This window comes from Fundulus heteroclitus, chromosome 5, assembly GCF_011125445.2.
Source record: "Fundulus heteroclitus isolate FHET01 chromosome 5, MU-UCD_Fhet_4.1, whole genome shotgun sequence".
Classification (NCBI taxonomy): domain Eukaryota; kingdom Metazoa; phylum Chordata; class Actinopteri; order Cyprinodontiformes; family Fundulidae; genus Fundulus; species Fundulus heteroclitus.
The window spans coordinates 22,489-45,099 of NC_046365.1; the positions used below are offsets into that span (position 1 = coordinate 22,489).

At 40.8% G+C, this 22,611-nt stretch overlaps 2 protein-coding genes across 2 annotated transcripts in view; both read right to left on the minus strand.

Annotated features, from left to right (window-relative positions):
• Nucleotides 1-246: 246 nt before the first annotated feature.
• LOC105921097 (large neutral amino acids transporter small subunit 3) overlaps nucleotides 247-22,611 on the minus strand; it is a gene marked incomplete at its 3' end in the record, with an annotated part of 38,343 nt that continues 15,978 nt past the window's right edge. Inside the window, exons 4-10 of the mRNA XM_036136597.1 lie at nucleotides 19,139-19,322; nucleotides 11,306-11,361; nucleotides 11,066-11,142; nucleotides 7,416-7,508; nucleotides 6,861-6,994; nucleotides 2,882-3,089; nucleotides 247-663 (exon numbers count right to left, since the gene is read on the minus strand). Of these exons, the coding sequence (XP_035992490.1) occupies nucleotides 247-663; nucleotides 2,882-3,089; nucleotides 6,861-6,994; nucleotides 7,416-7,508; nucleotides 11,066-11,142; nucleotides 11,306-11,361; nucleotides 19,139-19,322 (1,169 nt within the window). The remainder of the gene's footprint in view (nucleotides 664-2,881; nucleotides 3,090-6,860; nucleotides 6,995-7,415; nucleotides 7,509-11,065; nucleotides 11,143-11,305; nucleotides 11,362-19,138; nucleotides 19,323-22,611) is intronic.
• On the minus strand, nucleotides 1,182-2,831 carry LOC118563073. The gene has a single exon (XM_036136691.1). It carries the CDS (start codon nucleotides 2,796-2,798, stop codon nucleotides 1,491-1,493), a length of 1,308 nt encoding a protein of 435 aa, XP_035992584.1. The 5' UTR covers nucleotides 2,799-2,831; the 3' UTR covers nucleotides 1,182-1,490.

Sequence of the window (22,611 nt, forward strand, 5' to 3'; positions counted from 1 at the left end):
GCGTAGGCTGCCGTCCTTCTTTGGCACCAGAACCACTGGGTGGCACCACTCACTCCTTGATGGTTTAATAATTCCAAGTGACAGCATCAGGTTAACTTCCTCTTTCAGTGAAACCAACAGACGCTCAGGTATTCTGTAACTCAGTCTTCTCACAGAAGCTCCATTTTTTAATACAATGTCATGTTGTACAAGTTCTGTTTTACCAGGATTTCCCTGGAACATGTTTGGTTTACAGAGATCTCTCACCTGAGCTTGCTTCTCTTCAGAGAGGTGACCCAGGTCTAGAAACTGAGGTGAGGGTTGTGGCAGATATTGAGTATCCTCTTCCTCCTCCTCTAGAACCTCCTGAATAAGAAAAACATCTGCCTTTGGTCTCTCCACCCATTCTTTAAGCAGGTTGACATGAAGCACTCTGGTAGAGCGGGGCTGATCTGGAATGGCAATCTTGTAGGTTGTTTGTCCCAGTCTGTTCTGAATTTCATATGGGCCTTGCCATTTTGCCAGCAGCTTACTGTCTGCACTCGGAAGGAGCACCAGCACTTTCTGGCCAGGCTTAAAAGACCTATAGCGAGCTGACTGGTCATACCAGTTTTTCTGATGTTTCTGTGCTTCTTCTTTGTGCACTTGAGCCAATGCAGTCATCCTTTCCAGCCGTTCCCGCATCTGTACAACATAAGAGACAACATTTATCGCTTGAGAGCTCTCTTTGACACCTTCCCATGTCTCCCTCAACAGAGATAAAGGGCCTCGGACCTCATAACCATACAGCAATTCAAATGGTGAAAAACCAGTGGAGGCCTGTGGCACTTCTCGATATGCAAAGAGAAGGTAAGGCAGCCACTGGTCCCAGTCTGTACCGGTTTCATTGACAAACTTTCGTAACATCTGTTTCAGAGTCTGATTGAAGCGCTCGGTTAGGCCATCTGTCTGAGGATGGTAAGGTGTGGTCTTCAGGCTCCTAATCCCGAGGAGTTGGTACACCTGCTTCAACAGAGTGGACAGAAAGTTAGTTCCACAGTCAGTGAGAATCTCAGCTGGAAACCCCACTCGTGAGAAGAGCTGTATGAGACAGAAGGCAACTGCTTTAGCTTTTATTGATTTCAAAGGAAAAACCTCTGGATATTTTGTAGCATAATCCAGAATCACAAGCATATAACGATTGCCTGCTTTACTTTTTTCCAGGGGACCAACAATGTCCATTCCCAGCCGTTCAAATGGGGTGTTGATAATTGGTAACGACTGAAGAGGAGCTCTGGAGGGGATCTTCAGAGAAGACCTTTGGCACTGAGGGCAGCCCTTGCAGAACAAAGCCACATCAGCCTGCATTCCAGGCCAGAAAAAATATTTTCTGATGCGGGCCATTGTCTTGTGCTTTCCAAGATGGCCAGCCCATGGAATGGAGTGTCCTAAGGACAACACCACCTTCTGGACTGGTCTAGGAACCACCAACTGCAATGCTGACCCCTGTTGACAATACAGGATGCCATCTTTCAAAAAAATTCCTCCCGCTTGGTTGAACCTCGTTCAGGTTGTTGGTTTCCCTCTGCTTTCTGAAATAAAGGCGTTAAAGCTGGATCATTGTGTTGCATCTCAATGATGTTAGCAGGGATTTTAAACCCCAAAGGTAACTCAGGCTTAGGGCTAGAAGATGGTTCTACAACAGTGTGTTGAAATTTCTCTTGCCGTCGCTGTTTGCGGGACTTGCGAGACTTCCCGGGCACGGTCTCTAGGTCTGCATCATAAAAAGGCAAGGCACAGAGCGGTTGCAGAAACTCCTCCCTTTTACTAGCCTGAGATCTGGTTAACGCCACATTACACATATTGCTAGAGGTCAATAAATCACACAACACCGGCAGATCTTGCCCCAAAACTACTGGAAATGGCAAGTTCTCAGCCACACCAATATTTAAAAGGTAAAGTTGGCCTTGTACTTTAATATACAGCTCTGCTGTTGGATATAATAACTCATGTCCGTGAACACAACGGACAGGCATTGTTTCCACATTCACTTTATTTGCTGGAACAAAGTCTCTGTGTACCAGGGTTTGTGTACTTCCTGAATCAATGAGGGCCTTTAATTGCTTACCCTCAACTTCAATTAAGGTCGTCCTCAAGCCCAAAGGTACTTTAGAATCTACGCTTTTTCTCGGCCCGAAACACATTTGTGTTATCTTTGTAGAGTTTTTCGGGCACATTGGTCTTGTGTGCCCTTCCATCCCACACAGATAACAAATCACTGTCTTGGTTGGGGCTCTTGATGGTGCATTCCATGGCTGGGTCTTTACAGGTTTACTCTCCCCTGCCTTTTGATAGTGGGGAACAGGGTTTGAAACCTCCCTCACTTTCCATGCTGTTTGATTCGATGGTTGTCCCTTTTTCCGTGCGGCCACAAACACATCAGCCAACTGTGCAGCTTCTGCAGCCGACGTTGGGTTATGTTCTTTTATCCATATCTGCAACTCAGGAGACAGCATTCTTAAGTATTGTTCAAAAATGATTATTTCACTGACCTCATGCACAGTTTTTTGTTTTGGCATCACCCACTTTCCGTATAACTCTTTCAGTCTTGCATACAGTTCTTTTGGAGTTTCATCCGCTTTTACTTCCAGTGATCGAAATCTCAATCTGTACGTCTCAGGATTGATGTCATATTTTTGAAGAACAGCTTCTTTAACTTTATCATACTCCAAAGAGTCCTCCATATCCATATGGACATACGCACCTCTTGCTTTACCGGTGAGTAGTGGAATCAGATAGAAAACCCAATCCACTCTTTTCCACCGGCAAACGAGAGCCATACGTTCAAATGTCGTCAAAAAATGTTCAATATCATCTTCATCTGTCAGTTTCTCAAGTCTGGGTTCATGATAGTGAAACTGACCTGAGGGAGCATACCTTTGCTCATTACTGCCACCTGGAAGACCATCATCTGCACCTGCTGCTGATTGTGATTCATCCCTTTGAGGCCCAGAGGCAGGGGTGGTACGAGCTTGCACTTCCACCTGTAATAGCTGAAATTGGTGTTGTAGTGCTCTGAAGCGCTGGTCCTGCTGCTCGAACTCCTCTCTTCGTCTTGCTTCCTGGGCTTCCTGTTGGCCCACATGAGCACGAAGAATAGAAATCACTTCAGATATTGTTGGCTCCTTACCCTCATTACTTTCTACCCCTCCAGAGGCTCCACTTTCTTCTCCAACTTGCTCCTCCATTCCAACAGGCTGATTTTGAGGATCTCCTTTTGATCCTTTGGCACTCCTTCCTGTCCTGTGCATAGCTTGATAGAGGAGAGGGACTGAAAAATAAATAAACCTGTGCCTTTGACTGCAAAAATCCCACTCCTGACACCACTGTGATGGCTGAGCAGTCAAAGGAGTTACAGGCACAGGTTTAGCTTCAAAAGGGTCTTTTTGTTTATTGAACCCAAAACAAAGAACATGGGTCAATACTGAACAGGTTACAAAGTTGGGCCCATAAAAGAGGTCAAAGTAACAAAATTCAACTCAGGCTAACCAACAGAGCTACGAAAACAAACAGACCTCCTTAATGAGACAAAAGGGGAAACTTAAATACTGGCTGATCAGGCCACATGGAAAACAAAGGGGGGGGGGGAGACACGCAAAAACCTAACTATAACTAACAAAAGAAAATCCCATTCCCCCCTCTTGCTGATGAGTAGTGGTGTAAACCAATTTGCAATGCGGTACCGCGCACGTGACGTCACCGTCTCAAGAGCAACGCCCCTTTTGCCGCTTAGGTAGGGCATACAGGAGAGAAAGCACGGATAACCCAGCTATTACAAGCGCAACAGAAACAGCGATATGACCGACTTTACAGCCGTTAAACTTTCCCAAGACGATGTCCCAGGCACACAGTTTACTGGTCGCACTGTCGAAGAACACACCAACGTTCAGCTCAAACGATGGCTTGAGGTTCGAGGGCTTAAAAAGACTGGAAAACTGGCCGAGTTGATGAACGGTAAGCTTTGTTTTTTTTTTCTGCGCGGCGATCATGGCAGCGTTCGGCCGTTTTTTTTTGTTTTTTTTGTTGTTTGCAATCACCGTCCAGGAATGGGTATATGTTTAATGTTTGTCTTATTTGAAATGTTTTTGAGTAAGCTATCCTGGTAGCAGGCTATCATGTTAGCGCCTGCTACCATGATAGCCTATATGCTGTCATGGTAGCAGGCGCTACTTTATTAACATGTCGGCCACCAAAATACTCTTACCTTGACTTGATGTCGCTGGAATTGGGTCAGGATGTTCTTCGGTTGTGCCCTTTCCTCCAACAAAATGCTTGCTACATATGTACTTGAATTTGGTAACTTTTTCCGGGTTGAACTGTTGTGTAGGCCGACCGCCCCGGTCCCAGCGCACACATTTCTCCTTGGCAGTCTTGAAGAAAACATCCTTCATATGCGGCCGATCAGCGTAACTCGAGTCGCTGTTGCACGTTCCATAGCAACAATGTTTAAAAACCATGGTCTTAGATTTGGAAAAAGCAGTCGTTTACCGAGTAAAACCTAGGGTAACGCACGTCTCTTTTACAGAGAAACAACGGCGACTTTCCGGAGTTTGCCCCACTGCGTACCACGTGATGTGACGTCATCGTGACGTTGTGTTTCTAAAAATAGCTCGCGCCCGGTACCGCATTCCACTAGGCTGACTCCACCCCTTCTTCGCCTCTGTTCTCCTGAAGGACTGGAGCAGCCAGCCCTGAGATGACTCGAAAACAAACAAAGGTTAAATCAAGCAGAACATAACAGTGTAAACTAAAATGTGCATACTCATTCCAGAATACAGTGTTACGCCTTTCCTTAAACCAAATTATTCTGTAAATTAAATCCTAAACTTAAAGAAATCCAAATATAAATATAATGAAAATGGCTGACCTATCGTGTGATTAAATATTGCCGCATTTGGGTGGCTGTAGTTGCAGCCATCACATATATATATATATATATATATATATATATATATATATATATATATATATATATATATATATATATATATATATATATATATATATATATATAATTTTTTTTTTTTTTTTTTTTTTTTTTTTTTTCTTGGTTTTCACACACTTATCTTGAACATTTCATATTTCGTAACTTCTATGGGAATGTCTGAAACATTAATGCAATTTCACAGTAATTTGTATCCTTCTGTAAAGTGACTGCCAACTGTCTGTTTTGACTTGAACCTTCAGATGGTAAGGACTATTTGCACGCTTTTAGATTCTCAGGAGGTGTTGCATTAAGAAAAATCAACCCTGTTAAAACAAGAACAGGAGACATACACCACGCCGACCTCATATAATGAGTCTCAGACTTCTTCTATTCTTAGTGGTAACACACATTCTTGGTGGGCGATGCACTGTCAGTTTCATTCTGTTGCAAGTGTTGCCGCTACTGAAGAAATTACACTGGGATGAACTCCAGTAGTCTATATGATCTGCAGACTTAAACACAACCTTTTCAATGTGTGTTAACGGCAATAATCTGCACCATGGTTGGTCCATGTGCACCTTTCTTTTAAGTATCCCTACCAACTGGTTATACAGTTTGCCATTGCTACATCACAGCCTCTTGCCATTAAAGCAGCTATATATTTGCATAACTCATCCACTACTTCACTGTAACTACCTCACTTGGTGGATCAGATGGGTAACAGCAGCCGGCTGACTTTCCACATAAACTTCCTCATATAGAGAGTGTGTAGGACAACTCCCACTCTAAAGGGTAAAACATATCAGTGTCGCACAACTTATCAGTTTTGTTCCATTTTAAGGTGCCACACCTTCCGAATGAACTGTGTGCTTCATATAATGTATCATGCCAGTCATGGTGGGGATTTGCCTTAAATCTGTAGGCAGACTGGTTTCATGTACTTAGCTGTCATTGCTACGTCACCTTGAGCCATAAAACTGGCTGGTCGTTACATGTATCAGCTGTTAAAGGAATATGAAAAATGACCTTTGAAGCATAACATTGGTAGGTTTATTCCAACAGCCCATGCCTTGAGTCCTTTGGGAAAATGCAGAGACTGATAAAAACCTTTAAATCCTGGCTTGACATGTTATGTGAAAGGCTTTTTGAAAACTCACAGGTATGGTAGAAAGGGAGAGACAGCTACTGCAGAAAGGAGTCTAAATTGGTGAAAGAGGATTGTATTAGGCTCGGTTAAAATTAATTTACTTAAATATAACCTTGATTATGCTAATTCTGCCTTGTAGGTGATGGTGGTGGTGTGTGTGGAGGTGGGAGATGGAACAGAGTTGAATTGGATGGGAAATATTGTAAGCTGTGAGTTCCTATTGAATTCAATAAAAAACAGCTATATCAGCTATTTAGTTATTGTGTATTGTGCTAATTACTGTTTAAAACTACACCCGAGATTTTAGAGCAACATACTCTATGTTGTTTTAAAGACCATTTCAGGAATGTTCATAGATATATTTACAATTTGGCATATTTATTTATTTATTAAAATGCATGGCTAAGACAGAGGAAGCTAATACTACTGGACTTCCTGCAGCTCTTTCTTTTCTAAAAGAAGATATTGGAAAATCTGGAAATAAGAAATAAGTGTTAACATTAGGCTCTTTTACTAGATGTGCTTGCAGGAATAATAGGACAACATAATAACCAAAACTCATTTTGTTGCTATCTTCACTTATTTAAATTGTGGGCAGAAAAATAAATATAAAAAAGAATACAATTGATGGAAACTGTCTTCTCATGAATGAGAAATAAATAATTATTATTTAATTAAGTGTAAGAGTACAGTTCTATAACAGGGTGTCTTCTGAATATACAACAGTTTATAATAATAAACATAATGTTAGGTAACATGAGCACTGACGTGTATCTGATGTCTTCTGGTGCTGGGAAGGATTCACCTGGCCAGTTCAGGAAGCAGTTGAGGAAGACTATGCAGGCCATACCCGTCCACACCCACATGAGGAGCCGGAATGACACACCAAGGTCATAAATCAACTAATTAGGATTTGGAGAAAGGTGTGGATGAAAAAGACAGATAGTAATGGAAGATGAAGAGTGATAGTATAAAGATGCCAAAAAGAACAAAATGCTTCACCAAATAGCAAAGCTGACGTAATGTCAGTGAACATTTTAACTTTTCTAATGTGTTTCAGGTTGCCCTTCTACCTCTAAATTATTTGTTATTTGCTTGAAATTCATTAAAACACTTTACTCATTTTTACTTTCTTACTCTGCAGCATTCATAATCCCTAGCATATTCTTTAAAGACTCATTAAAGAAATGAGAATCTGATATTGACTGTTGGCAAAAATGTAATGAGCACGTTTCAGGCAATGCATTGTTGACACAATCCTTACTAAATGTTTGCTTTTTTCACTTCAGGTGCACATGTGTATGGGTGCAGGTGAGTGAGCACCTTGATTCCTGGGAAGGTGACTGCTGAAGAGGCATAGGAACCAATCATCAGGGAAAGGATGGTTGATCGTATATTTCCAAACATGTTAGGCAGCTATAAGAAAGGGAAATTGAAGCAACAATTAGGAAAGCTTCAAGTAGTTAATATCTGTCCATAGAAACCCTTGTTGTAAATGCTTTTGTCAGTTAAGATTAGAAACAATTATGGAATGTGAAAACTAGATTAATAGCTGTAATTTATGTTAGTGATTTCCATTCAATAACTGTAATTTGAGGAAACAGTCAGCAGAAGGAGCTACTGCTTTTAAATAGAACTAGAGCCAGCTCGATTCCCATTGAATTTGTTGTGTGCATGTCAATGTGAGCATTCTCTGACTGTGCAGGGGACAGATTGTGGTGTGTGTATATTGGGATGGGTGTGGTGAGGGAGTCTGTGTATTTCTATGCATGTAGGTGTCTGTGACTGTGTGTATGCATGATGTAGTTTTTGAAGCAGCAGATCCGATTCCACTTGTTCTACATTGTCATGCAGCTTCTCAGCCAGTCAGAAACCTGGTGGGTCAAACCACTCCTCCCCACCCGCAGTTGCCTGCTACCACCTGCCCTGACCTGGCCTGTGGCCTGTGTCCTAAACGACGGCCTGTCCTATGTTCTGTCCTGCTGCAAGGGGGAATCACTTTCTGAGTGTGTGTGAGCAGCTCATAGCCAAGTTCCAGTTGACCACATTACTATTCTACTTTACAGTTTTCTTTTTCTATCATCCAAGTTTTTGAGTACTTCTGAGCTCTCATTGAGATAACTGGCTGATTGGGCAAGGCTCAATGCGTCATTTCCTGTTATCGCTGTTGCACTCAGTGGATCTGTGTGGCATTTCAGACCCTCTCTGTAGTCTCTTTGGAAAGTGTCGGAGGACCAAGCTGTAAACACTGGAGAAATGGAAATGCAATTCTCCCTCTCGCTTTAGTGATGGCTTTTTTTTTTTTTACCAAGATAGCTTCTTTCACCCGTTTTTCAAATCATCTGTCGTCAAAAGAGTGCCCTTTGTTCTTGAGGTGCAAGTGGACTGCTGAATCTTGCCCCGAGCTGCTGGCCCTCCAGTGCTGTGCCATGCGTTTATGTAGCTGTTGTTTAGTTTCTCCAATGTAGGAGTCTGATTGGACTGCATACAAAACCCAGCTCAGCTGTGGTTTGGGTGTTCTGTCTTTGGGATGAACCAGTTTTTGTCTGTGGCATATTTAACTAACATATTGTTCTGAAGCAGGCGGAGAAGAACTGAATGGACATGTTCTCTATGGGCCAACAGGTCCTTGGAGAAAATAAGGATGTCATTAAGGTAAACATATATGAAATGATTCAACATATCTCACAGAACAACATTAGCAAGGGCCTGAAACACAAAAGTGATGTTCACGAGGGGAGAGGTTACCGGTTGTAACTATGATGTCATTCAGAACCCTGTAATTGATTCCCAGATGTCGGGAGGAAGGACAGATAATTCCTACCTTCACATATTCGCCACATATTTTCTTATGGCCTTGTGTTCAGTACAATTCTTGCGGTATTTGTGCGTTCACAAACACACGAGAATCCCTCTTGCCCCGATCCCACTTCAACAATTTGTAACTGAACCAAAAAACGATTCGGGCCAATCACATTGCAGTATTAAGATTTATGGTACCAGCTGTGACGAAAGCAAGAGCTGCCAAGCTCAAAAGAAACAAGGCAGCGCAGGAGGACACAACCATAGCTGCTGCTACCACATCTTTTCCGTCAGAATCCACAGTTTCATCTTTAAAAGACGAACAACAAGAAGGGCCTTGACTAGCTTAACTTGTAGTTTCTTATGATGACTGCTGCTTTCTTAGTGCTTATTTCCATTTGATACTGTGATTGGCTAAAACCAATCTTTGGTATGTGGGCACTATGTGTCGATTTGCCCAATCAGCTCGGAAAGCTAAATGTCAATAAAACAGAACATAGACTGCTACACATTATCAGTCTGGCTGGCCAGGTTAAGTGTTCGGGGCAGCTAGCAGATAATACCACCCTGTAGGGGGAATTGTAGTGCCTGAAAGAAAATCAATTAAAAAAGCACATATGATGAGACAACATTTATGTAGGGGGTTAACCTTGGAGACTAGTCGCATGAAGTTCGTATGTTGTTGTGGGAATCAGTTATGTGTGTGTGTTTGGGTGAAAGATGTTTTATTTCCATGAACGCTCTCCAAAGGCCATTGTCCTTGATGTTATCACCGACCCACAATTCAGAAAGCATCCACAGATGTCCATGGGGGAGGAGGGAGCGAGGGAGTAGTTCTGAGCTCTCTCACCATAACATCCAGGGGAGTTTATTTTGATAGGGGAGGCATAATCCAAATGCACACTTTCTTATTTGTTAAAAGGAGACAACAGCACTTTTCACACCTCACTTAGTAGTTCAAGGAAATATTTTAGTGTAAATATTTTAGACTAAATATTTTTAGGCTAAAATATTCAACTGTTTATTTCTTTTTCTTTTTTTCTTCAATCCCACTGTTATGTTTAGTAATTTCTGCCAAAAGTTGCAGCACTTTGATTTAATCCACCAAATGCAGTATTTACAAGCTTCCTGATTGGATTAAAAAAAAAACTGTCTGTGATTGGCTGTTGGTGCGGACTGTTTTTGAAGTCGTGAGCGCAGAGACAGAGTCGAGTGAGCGGAGAAACAGCCGAGTGCACAGCTGGTGTTGAGTGTAGAAGCAGCAGATCGAACACGAATGCAGAGCTTGCGCAAGCACACACGGAACAGAGCACATGCAGAGATGGAACCGAGCGTGAGGACAGAGGGTTGAGAAGAGTTTTCAGTTGAATGTGCACCAGACAGGTATTGAGCACGCTCATGTGATGTACAAATCCTGAATACTGGTCTCACTGCGCGCTCGGATTGGTTCCTGCGTGCTCAAGTCAAAGGCACAAACATTACACTATAATGTACCAGCTTCTAAATCTGAGTCTGACTCACAATGTTACACTGCAAAATAGAAACACAAAGAAGTTTCATTTGATTTGAGAAAGAGAGAGAGAGAGAAATCACTTTGGTAGATATGTATAGTAACAACAACAGAGCGCTTGATAAAGCTGTTATTAATCAGAGAAATAAAAAGTTATTTCCTGATTGTTTCACAGCGGTTACATTCAGCAGGTAAACACGCCCATGGAAACACACCTCAGCTCCCCTTACACCCCAACACCGCTTGTCGGTTTCCCTGTTCCTGTCTTAATATGCGCTAAAACTATACCTTTAAAATTAACTACGTCCCAATGAAAATTATTACAGATCTATGCATGAACATGGTCAAGAAATCGTGTCTACCACCAATTTTCTCACCTCACACTCAGTTTGTCTCCTTGTCATCAGGTTCTTTTGCTGGCTTCCTGTCTCCATGTCTGGTTTCTGTGTTCCACGCCTTGTTCATCCTGGCTTTGTTTGTCATTTTCATTAAAATGTTCAGGTTTCTCATGCTCTCAAGCTCTTTTTGGCATTTAAGTCATAAACTACAAGACATGGCATCTGCCGACTGGGATCACCTTTGGTCCAGCTACTGCCCTTTACATCCAGCAGCAGCAGTGTGTGTGCTTGTGTTTGCATGTGTATGTGTAAATAAATCTCACAGTGAGTGATGTGAAGGTCAGGCAGATTCCTCCAAAGCCGTTGAAGGAAACAGCAAAGAAAATGAGGACAGATAGCACTGATGAGAAAAAATAAAAAAATATATATTTTATATTTGTTTTAGACATTGTTAGCCAAATATGACTTGAACTTCATGCACATGCTGACCACAAATTGTGGAAAAGATTGCGTAAATCAAGCTGGAAAATGAAGCTTCTTTAAATGTAGGTGTATTGTCTCACCTTCCGGATCATTTGCTGCAGCACCTATCATTGCACAGGATGCTGCAAAACAGGAACTGAAACACACATATTGGATGTCTGAGCACACATCGTGTTTTTAAGAATTAAAAAGTCAGTTTCCATCAGAACTATCAGAAACACACTTTCTAATTGACTTCTTAATGCTCCTCTGCAATGACTGGTTGAGGATGTTGCCCTATTCACTCTGAACAGAACAGACCGGTCAAAAGAAAATGATCTGATAATCATCTGTTGTGCCATTACACATGTTTTGAAGTTATTTAATGTTTATTAAATAACCCTCGGTCAGTTAGGTATTGTCTGCTGAATATCAGCCCAAACAGCTGATGTTAGGACAATAGTGAAAGGATGATTTGAGCACTGGCTTTCTTCTATATGCACACATATAGAATAAACGAGTGATTACTTCTCTTCAAGTGCAAGAATCTATCAACAGAAATAAATTGCACATACACTCCAGACACTCTGCTGACCACGGATTGTCTGGATTGTCTGCTGACCACGGTTCAACAGCTTGGGGGAAGAATCACTGAGGCTGAAACACGCATCTCCAACGTGGAAGATGGATGTCATGCGAGGGAAAAAACAGTAAGCCAAGTCAGGAAAACCATGAAACAACTTCAAGTGAGAGTCAATTATTTGGAAGATGCAGTACGCTGGAATAATGTTCACATGGTTGGATTCGTGGAAAACTCTGAGGCAGGGGACATGGTTTGAAATTGAAAGAGCACACAGATGCAAGATTCAGTCAACATATCCTGGTTAAATTTCTGCGGTTCAGTGCAATAGAGGCGGTGCTGCGTGCCACTCGTGAGAAAGGGAAATACCGGGTGGAGGAGCTAGGGCATCTACTTCAATTAGGACTTAACCAGAGAAACGCAATAAATATGATGAAGTGAAAAGCAAACTCCGGAGCAAGAAGGATGGGTCATATGCTATAATGTATCCAGAGACACTGAAGATCGTAGTAAATAACAAGTGTCATCTTTTTGCCAAACCTGCTGTGGCAAAGGCTTTTTTTTGCACATTATGCTGACGTTATGCTGAACTATTAAACTGCCACTAGATGGTAGTAAAAGCAACATAACTTCTTGGAGTGCTGGATTTCACTGTATATGGTGCAGTATTGATCTATAGATCAAAAAAACAAAGTTATAGATGAAAAGTGGTTATCCCCACACCTGCAGGACTTCTTCTTAATTATCCGAGGACATAATATCCCATAGGACTGTTTAGGGTCTAATGCACAATATAATGTTCGAGAAAAGTTTAAAATAGAAAACATATTTTATGTTCAGAGTAGGACATAGGCTTATATTATTCACACATTCCGATGACTGATGACAGTACAGAGCAGACTGGAATATTATGGATGAATGCCTCCGCTGGATCGTTTTGTTTATCATCTTTTAGTCATTGTTTCGATGTTTGATTATTGGTAAAGGGTGGATAAGATTAAATCAATTCAATTTTATTTATATAGCGCCGATTCATGAAACATGCCATCTCAAGGCACTTTACAAAGTCAAGTTCAATTATATTATACGGATTGGGTCAGATTATACAGATTGGTCAAAAATGTTCCTATATAAGGAAACCAGTTGATTGGATCAAAGTCCCGACAAGCAGCATTCACTCCTGGAGAAGCGTAGAGCCACAGGGAGAGTCGTCTGCATTGTACATGGCTTTGCTGCAATCCCTCATACTGAGCAAGCATGAAGCGACAGTGGGAAGAAAAACTCCCCATTAACGGGAAGGAAAACCTCCGGCAAAACCGGGCTCAGTATGAACGGTCATCTGCCTCGACCGACGGGTTACAGAAGACAGAGCAGAGACACAAGAGAGACAAAAAGCACAGAAGCACACATTGATCCAGTAATCTGTTCTACATTAGATGGTAATAGTGGGTGAGCCGTCTTCTCTGGATGATGTCACAGTTAACAGAACGCCATAAAAGAGAGAGAACAGAAAGTTAAAGCAGAAATGACAACACGTAATGCATAATTGAAGAACAGTAGAACTCTATAGAGTGAGAAAATTAGATCCTGATGTCCTCCAGTAGCCTAAGCCAATAGCAGTAAAACTATAAAGGTAGCTCAGAGTAACATGAGCCACTCTAGTTATAAGCTTTGTCAAAAAGGAAGGTTTTAAGATTAGTCTTAAAAGTAGATAGGGTGTCTGCTTCACGGACCAAACTGGGAGTTGGTTCCACAGGAGAGGAGCCTGATAGCTAAAGGATCTGCCTCACATTCTACTTTTAGAGACTCTAGGAACCACCAGCAGACCTGCAGTCTGAGAGCAAAGTGCTCTGTTAGGAACATAAGGGGTAATCAGAGCTCTGATATATGATGGAGCTTGATTATTAAGGGCTTTATACGTTGGTAGAAGAATTTCTATTTTTGATTTAACAGTAAGCCAGTGAAGGAAGGCTAAAATTGGAGAAATATGATCCCTCTTGTTGATTTTCATCAGAACTCCTTCTGCAGCGTTTTGGATCAGCTGAAGACTTTAAACTGCATTTTGTGGACTTCCTTATAGTAGTAAAGAATTACAATAGTCCAGCCTTCAAGTAACAAATGCATGGACAAGTTTTTGAGTATTGCTCCTGGACAGACTGTTTCTAATTTAGAAGGTGAAAAAAGGAAACTCTGGAAACCTTTTTAATATGGGATTTAAATGACCTGTCTTGGTCAAAAATAGCACCAAGATTTTTGCCTTTATTACCAGATGCCACATGTGGAATAATGTGCAATGTGTTCGCCATATGTAAGTGAATTAAAATGTTATATTTCATTTTATTGTACATTTTATTTGTTAAAATGACATTTTGGCAACAATGGAGATTATATTTTGGAAATAACTCTAGTTAACCGTTGTTAACTCCTGTTGGTTATTATTCCAACTGAGAATTTGAATTTCTGTTGTACAACACATTTAAATGATTATTTAATCATTTTTCTGAGCTTAAAGCAATTGCATATTGGAAAATTGGGACTATAAAACCTGTTTTGTTAATACATGTCAGGTCTTTTGACTACGTTGAAATTGATGAATCCAGCCTTAATGTCCGACGAGGTTGATGAAAACTGATCCATTGATGGCGAGCCTTCCCAGTCGGAACGTGAGCTCTACCACATCATTCACCAGATTCTGGTAGGATTCTGGCAGTTCGTTGACAGACATCAAGAGAACCTACTTTGGATACAATCCCTGAATTGACTTATTCCCCTGACTGACTAACTGACTAACGAACTTTAACAATTATTGAAGTTTGAAGCTACAAATTCCGGAAGAACATTCTCCAGAAGGACATTTTATTTTCTTACTTTTATTTTGGGCCCATAGGTATTGTTGTTTTTGTATTGTACACTTTTAAATATCTGTTATTAAAGGTATCATTTAACTACAAATACCTGTGTCCATCACTGATTGCTATCTTCTCAGCACCTATGAACCTAGAGTGTTAGACTTGTACATACCCTGAAGTGGGTTACAAATACTTTAGCAATATTTCCAATTGATAAAGTGTTACTGTTACAGTATTTCTTTTGGGTGTTTATCCACCAATTTAACTGTCAAACGTTCATAAAAGCTGTCTTAATGCAAGAAACGAAACCCTTAAACACATGAAATAACAATTAACTTTAAAGAACTAAAAAGGTTTTGTTAACTTTTGACATAAAGCTGGATTAACAGCTAGTAAGATACCTTTGATTAAATTGGTATACTAATGTTTAAACCAGGGGTGTCAAACGTACGGCCCGCGGGCTGAATCCGGCCCGCTGAACGCTTTTAGTCCAGTCCGGTGGCCCAATTCATTTTCATTATTCAATGGCTGTATCTCCTCGCTGCATTGACCGATCTTCACCAGATTTTTTGTGAGTCGTGGGGGAGTGCTGCCCAACGCGTTCGTGTGAATCGCCCGGTGGACGGGCGGGAAAAATGCGTGACAACTTCTGCGGTGGCTGGCGACCGGCGGTGCGCGAACCCCCACGGTGGCCAGTAGGCCAGAGCGGCACTTGGCTTCGAGGGCCGATCATCACCGCTTGCGGTTTTAATTATTATTCCGTCGCAGTCTAACTACTCCCGCATATTTCAACCGATTTCAACAATTTTGGTATCAAAACGTTTGGCTTGTTCCCGGCATGACTGCTATATCTCATGGTTATGCTAACTTTTACACTTTTTAAAATTTTTCACTTTTTGTGCAATTTTTTTTGGCTGTTCCCATTGAAATCAATGCAAATTGCTTCAATTCCTCCAAATTCTTGTCATTCTTCCTATACTTCAAATTCTTCTAATTGTTCTTAATCTTCAAATTCTTCAAATTTTTTGAAAATTTTCAAATTTTTCAAATTTCTTCAAATTTTTCTAATTCCTTCAAATCTTCAAATTTTTCAAATTCCTTCAATTTTTTTCACATTTTTCAAATTCCTTCAAATTCCTTCAAATTCTTTGAAAATTTTCAAATTCTCCAAATTTCTATAAATTTTTCAAATTCTTAATTTTTTTAAATTCTTCAAATTTCTTCAAATTTTTCAAACTCTTCAAATCCCTTCAAAATTTAAATTTTTTTTCAAAAAAAACTTTAAATCTGATTTCAATGTTTTCTGCATCTTCTGCTCAATCATTCTGCAGATTAGCATTCTCACTCGCTGTTACGCAGGAACAGCTTTTTCTAGTTATTATTATTCCGTCGCAGTATAACTACTCCCGCATACTTCAACCGATTTCAACAATTTTGGTATCAAAACGTTCGACTCGTTCCCGGCATGACTGCCCATGGTTATGCCAACTTTTACACTTTTTAAAATTTTTCACTTTTTGTGCGATTTTTTTGGCAGTTCCTGTTGAAATCAATGCAAGTTGCTTCAAATTCTTCACATTCTTCAAATTCATCCAATTCTTTTTATTCTTCTAACTGTTCTAATTCTTTGAAAATTTGAAATATTAAACATTTTTTAAATTTTTTCAAATTTTTTGAATTCTTCAAATTCCTTCAAATTTTTCAAATTCTTCAAATTCCATTAAATTTTTCAGATTCTTGAAAATCTTCACATTTTTCACAATCTTTTATTTCTTCTAATTCTTAAATTTTTTAACATTCTTACATTTTTTCAAATTCTACAATTTTATTCAAATTCTTTAAATCTGATTTTAATGATTTTCAGCTACTTTTTCTCTTCTGCAGGGATCTTCAGCATCTTCTGCTCAAATCATTCTGCAGATTAGGATTCTCACTCACTGTTACGCAGGAACAGCTTTTTCTAGTTGAAAATTCTTCTCTCCTTTGTGAGCATATGGTCGCATCAGACCTTGCTGGAGCTTGGATGGTCACATGCTTTCCTTTTTCCAATTGCCCCCAGGCAGTTGGGAAAGTAAATTTTTTCCCAAAATTGCAGTGCAATTTATCTCCATGTGTCTGCAGTTGGTTTAGGCAAGAACTCCTGCTGCATGATCTCCGCAATGGAAGCAAAAGCCATATGGACCGAATCACACACTGTTGCATGAGGCGATAAGCAAATGTGAGGCTGCTTAGGGTGTCATCACAAGCAAGAAATCTAGATAAAAACAAAAGGAAAATCTATTTTATATAACGCATTGCCAGACACTCAAACACATTTCGCTCTTGGGACCTCTTTTAAAATAAAACTTAAATTTTCTTGTGATATGATTAACTAAGATGTAGAGAGACTGTATTTTGTTATATTATTTTTTCCATGCTTTTATTTGTCTTGTCTTTTACAGTGGAACAATGTAAATCACCATGGAAGTTGCTGAGAGATAGCTTTGTAAGACATCCAAATATGAATCAAGCGGATCAGAAGGAGGGTCTCAAAGTCAAAAGGACTGGAAGTACCTGGACATTATGTCCTTTGTAACACCTTTTTTCCAAACAAGGAGGTCATCTCTCTCTCGCTCATACCCCATGCGCTATGAAACAAGCAATTTCTAACCACCCTCAGACCCCACACAAAGGCGGTAATTTACTCAAGTAATGTCTGAGCAGACATGAGAGCAAGCTGATACTTCTGAGCGTAACACTTGTACAAACATGTAAAATAAATGTTCTCTTTCACGATACTTTTAAAGTTTGGTTTTGAAAAAAACATTGAAACAGCTTGCAATTATTATACTTTGCAGTGGTTTATTTTTAATTGCATTGGATTGTCATTGTACATTAATATTGTACATTTACTTTTTATCAGACAAAGTATAGAAATAGGCTCAAAAATTTTATGTAACTCTATTGATCATAAAATGTAATCAGATTACTTGCAGATGAAATAGTCCAAATATTTTACTTTGTCCTTTTACCTGATTACTTTGCACCAATGTTTATTCTGAAAAATGTTATGTGCAATAAAATGTTATTGGCCGCATGTTTTGTGTGTATTTATGCTTAACTCAGAGGAACAGAAAGAAATTGTTCTGGCTCAACTGCAGCCCTATGATTGGTGTCCTGTCTTATAATTTGTGGTCCAATGTAAGACAGGAGGAGATTTATTTGCTCAGCACTCATTCTAAAATATTGGTGGAGTCTTTGGCTGTCAAGTCTCAGTTCAGCCACAAGGTGGTAGATGTCACCTTGTTGTTGAAGCTGCTAGTTTATGGGATGCACCCATTGTCGCTCTCTGTAGCTCTCTGCCTGTCCTGTCGCAACACCTCGTCAACCAGCAGAAGGAAAGCTAAGGTGCGCCTTCTACTTGGCAAACTGTCTACAACATACACAAAAACTAAAGTTGCTCATTTCTGTACGTTAAAATGGCAGTTCTTTGTAGTTGTGACAACCTAACAGGCTAACAAACAAAAATATTCGATTTCTAATCAGATATGATTAAGACAAGCACTTATAGGTGATTAAAACATAGGATATATTACTGGTACTTTAATACCTTACCCATATATAACTGGTAATTTGTCTTTCTTTAATTATTTACCCATGACGAAAGTTCTTCTTTCCGCTTGGCAGCGTCTGGTGTAAATTTATGCTTTTAAAAACACGCCTGTAAGCCGCGCTGCTTATGGTATGCTTACGTTGCATGGCCAGTGTGTTTCCTGCTTTATAGACTATAATACACATTACCCTAAGACAAACTTTTCATTTAAACCTAAGTTGGTGGACTGAACTCTTTCATTATTTACAAACCATGAACCATGTCTGAAGGAAAAAAACACATCAGCTTTCTATATAAAGTTGGGCACACTGTATTTATTAACCTGGAACAGATCCATGGATTTAGCGAGACTTTCTCTCATTTTATACACATTGAAAGCTATTAAATTTTATCTATAAAGAGTCAAATCACTGAGAAAGCAGAGTTTCTGTTTTCCTCCCATGGCAACATTAGTGAAAGTAGAAAAAGGAAGAGCCAAATCAGCGCAGCGCAAATATTGAATATCAAACCTATAAAAATTATTTCACTGTCAAAAGTTGACAGTTTTGTCTTTCAAAGACCTTCTCATCATCCCCATCATGGCTGAGTAAACAACATCCTTATAAAGCTCCAAATTTTAAAGCCGTAAAACAAACTTTAGAACAGATCCGACAGTCTCGTCTCCGCTTCTCCACTTCTTCAGTTCTGAAAACTTAAAATCTCCAGGCTTTGGTTTACCATGGCAAATCAAAGCCCGGTGCTTTAAATCCTGGGCCTTGCAATGGAAAAGGGGCTACTGTCAGATAATGCTGGCTACCTCCTTCAAACTCATGGAGTCCTTTCATCTCTACAGTTTGTGTTTCATTGTTATTACTGATGGAAACATGGTCAATAATTATAAACAAGCTGATCAGAAATATATGTTGTGTCAGACCTGCCAATGAGCCTGATCGGCCGTGGTCCAAATCTATCCATCAGAATTCCCAGGGGCAGTGTAGCTGCACTCAAGAAGAAGGAGCCAATGGTGAAGCCAAGATTCAGCATCTCATCCTGTTCCACACAACTCTGCCATCTGCTCCCCAGCTCCACTGTTCTGTTTGTGCCAATGGTCTCATTTTCTGGATGAAAAGAGAAACAATAATCCACAGTTATGACCTTAGATAGACCAACCAAATATACACAGTAGACCAGGGGTTTCCAAAGTGGGGGCTGGAACTCCTCAGGGGGTCACGGGAGACCTCTTGGGGGTCAGAAGATTTGTTCTGTGCTAAAAAGATTTTCTACTTACTTATTTGTGGAACCAATACAAATGTAAAACTTTGCAAGATGCTCAACATTCCTTATACTAGCCAGTTTACTACTGCACTAGTGAGGCGTTGATCCGTTGCTGTTAAGTTATGACACGCTGAGCGGCTAACGTCAGTCCTTCTTGTTGTCCATTTATTCCATCTTACACAGCAACATTTGTTAACAAAGACTCTGCCAAAAGAGGTCAAAAACTTGTATGCCCTTCCGGGTTCAACACCTGTCAGCTACCTGTCACCTGTCGGTTCATATAATGGAGCTGACAGCCCCATCTAGTGACCAAAAAACAAGAATTTTGTGGTCACTACAGAATTGCTGCGAGCAAATGGACAGCTGTGTAGCGATTTTCAAAGAATTGTGGTTAGACGGCAGTGTCCCGACTGAAGCAGTAGGAATTAGAAGAGTGCACGCTGTGCTGGGCCGATCGAACGGCGGATGCTAATAAAACAAAGGAGGTGGTCTGGCAATCTACATCCACAACTCCTGGTACATGGAGGCAAAAATAGTCAGAACCTTCTACCCACCTGACCTGGAATACTACTAAACTGGCTAGAGAGCTCACCTCTGTGATAATCATTGCAACGTACGTGCAGCCAAGAGCTAACGCTAAGCTTGCTCGTGAAGAAACTTACTGCTTTGTTATTGGCCAAAGCAGTAGACTTCTTCAAGAAGAATGAACAGTTGTCCAGAAGCGGCTATGATAATCGTGGGGACTTTAACCTCCTCTGTTATTGCGCCTGTCTCTAAGAAATCAATCATACCTGTTTCAATGACTATCGTCCCATCACTCTTAACCCTGTCATCACAAAGTGTTTTGAGAGATCCTCCTAAAGTACATCAAGGATGCCATTCCTGCTGGCCTGGACAGCCTGCAGTTTGCCTACAGGGAGAAGCGCTCCAGAGAGGACGCTGTCTTGTTATCACTGCACTCAGCACTGACTCATCTTCAGCTCAGCATTCAACACCGTGCTCCCAGAAATGCTGGCTCTGAAGCTCCATAACATGGGACTGTCCACACCTCTCTCCTCCTGGATCAGTGACCTCCTCACCAAGAAACCCCAGGGGGTGAGGATAGGGAAACACATATCTGCTCCACTGATCCTCAACACAACGCCGCAGGGCTGTGTCCTTAGCCCAGCCCTCCTCACCCTTTCCACTCAGGACTGTTCAGCTGTACACCCCACAAACAGTGGTGGAGTTTGCGGACAACACCACTCTAGTGGGTCTCATCTCCAACAATGATGAGTCCCATTATATGGATGAGGTCAGCAATCTCACACAGTGGTGCTCCAGGAACAACCTGATCCTGAACACCAGTAAGACCAAGGAGGTAATAACAGTCCTCCAGGAGGACTAAAACGCTCCTCTCTACATACAGGGGTAAGTGGTGGAGCACATGGGCAGAATTAGGTTCCTGGACTGGACTGGACCTGGGCTTCCCACTAAAATGCTAAAGAACATCTATAGAGCTACCACAGAGCGGTTTTATAAATCAGCATAACTGTATGGTATGGGCGCTGCACAGCACAGTACAGGAAAGGAAGGACCTAGCACAGGTGGTGAGAACAGCACAGGGGATTGTGGGATGCTATCTGCAGGATCTAGACTCAATTTATACAGAAGTCCAAAGAAGGGCTAGACGCATCTCCACTGATCCCATCCACCCAGGCAATGCGCTGTTTCATCATTGTTCAATTGAACAATGAACAGTCGAGGCAGATAACCGTTCACACTGAGCCTGGTTCTGCTGGAGGTTTTTCCTTCCTGTTTAAGGGGAGTTTTCCTCTCTTTCCACTGTTGCTTATTGCTTGCTCAGTATGAGGGATTGCTGCACAGACATGGACAATGCAGACGACTGTCCCTGTGGTTCTACGCTCTTTCTGTCAAGAATCAGGGACAGAAGACCCAGTATTCAGCCAGACAAGCAGGCTTAAGGTTTAATAATGTAATCCAGGCTCAGAGTCAGGAAACAGGTCAAGGTTCGGTTCACAGACAGGCTGACAGGCTAAACAAGAACAGGAAAGCTCCGTGGCCAAATAACAGTCCAGAACGGTACACAGACAGGCAGGTTACACAGAAAGGGATCAGGCAAGCTCAGATAATCCAAAGAACAGGCTGGGTCTGGTACACAGGTTATCAATCAGAAACGGGCAGGAACAAACAGGGGTCAGGCTGGCTCAGAATCCGGAGGCAATCAGGTTTGTATCGACAGGTCAATCAATAAAGAGAATGCTGAAACAAAACTCCCCAAAGGCTTGTAAATGATCTGGCACTGATGTCTTGTCTGAAAGCTGAATTTATACAGACTAATGCAGGTGGATCAAATTAACAGGTAATGAAAAACTGGGCGGAGCTAAGCAGGTGTGTGAAATGAGTGATCAGACCAGGCATCAGTGCCAAGATCGTAACTAGTTCAGGAGGAGTGAATACTGCTTGTCAAGACTTGATGCAATCTGCTGGGTTTCCTTGGATAGGAAAACTTTTGACCAATCTGTATAATATGATCCAGCCTGTACAATCTGATTGAATTTGACTTTGGAAAGTGCCTTGAGATGACATGTATCATGAATTGGCGCTATATAAAAAAATGTAAAGGAATTTAATTGAACAATCATCATTGTTCAATAAGCACTGCACTACCTCATTGTCTTTATCTATGACTTTCCTGAACTGAAAAAACGTAAACCCTGTTAATTGCATGTTTGTTCAGTTTTTTTTTTTTTGCCTTCATTATGTGTAATGTGAACTGTAAAGAGAAATTTTGCAGCGGTGACAAATAAAATATTCTGATTCAGAGGGTAGTAAACAAAGTAGAAGTAAAGGAGATCCTTTGCAAAAATTACCTGCTTTATACATAAATTAACCAACAAGCCCCTAAATATTTTCAACACAAATGCAGAGAGGGGGCCAGGCTTAAAATTATTTAAAACAAATGTATCCAGGTTTGAGCGGTCCGAGAAGAAAATTGACATTAGGTGAGAAAGAAGGGAAATAATTCTTCCGTCAGGGTGGCTGGAAGTGGGCAGCAAGACTCTGAGCCACCTCATGAAATGGGTAAACCAACAAGTAATTTAAATCTTGTGCACTGCAGAATGGTAGATA

Coding starts and splice junctions, on each gene's coding strand:
- LOC118563073 (XM_036136691.1), bottom strand. CDS start 2,798: ATGGCTCTCGTTTGCCGGTGGAAAAGAGTGGATTGGGTTTTCTATCTG.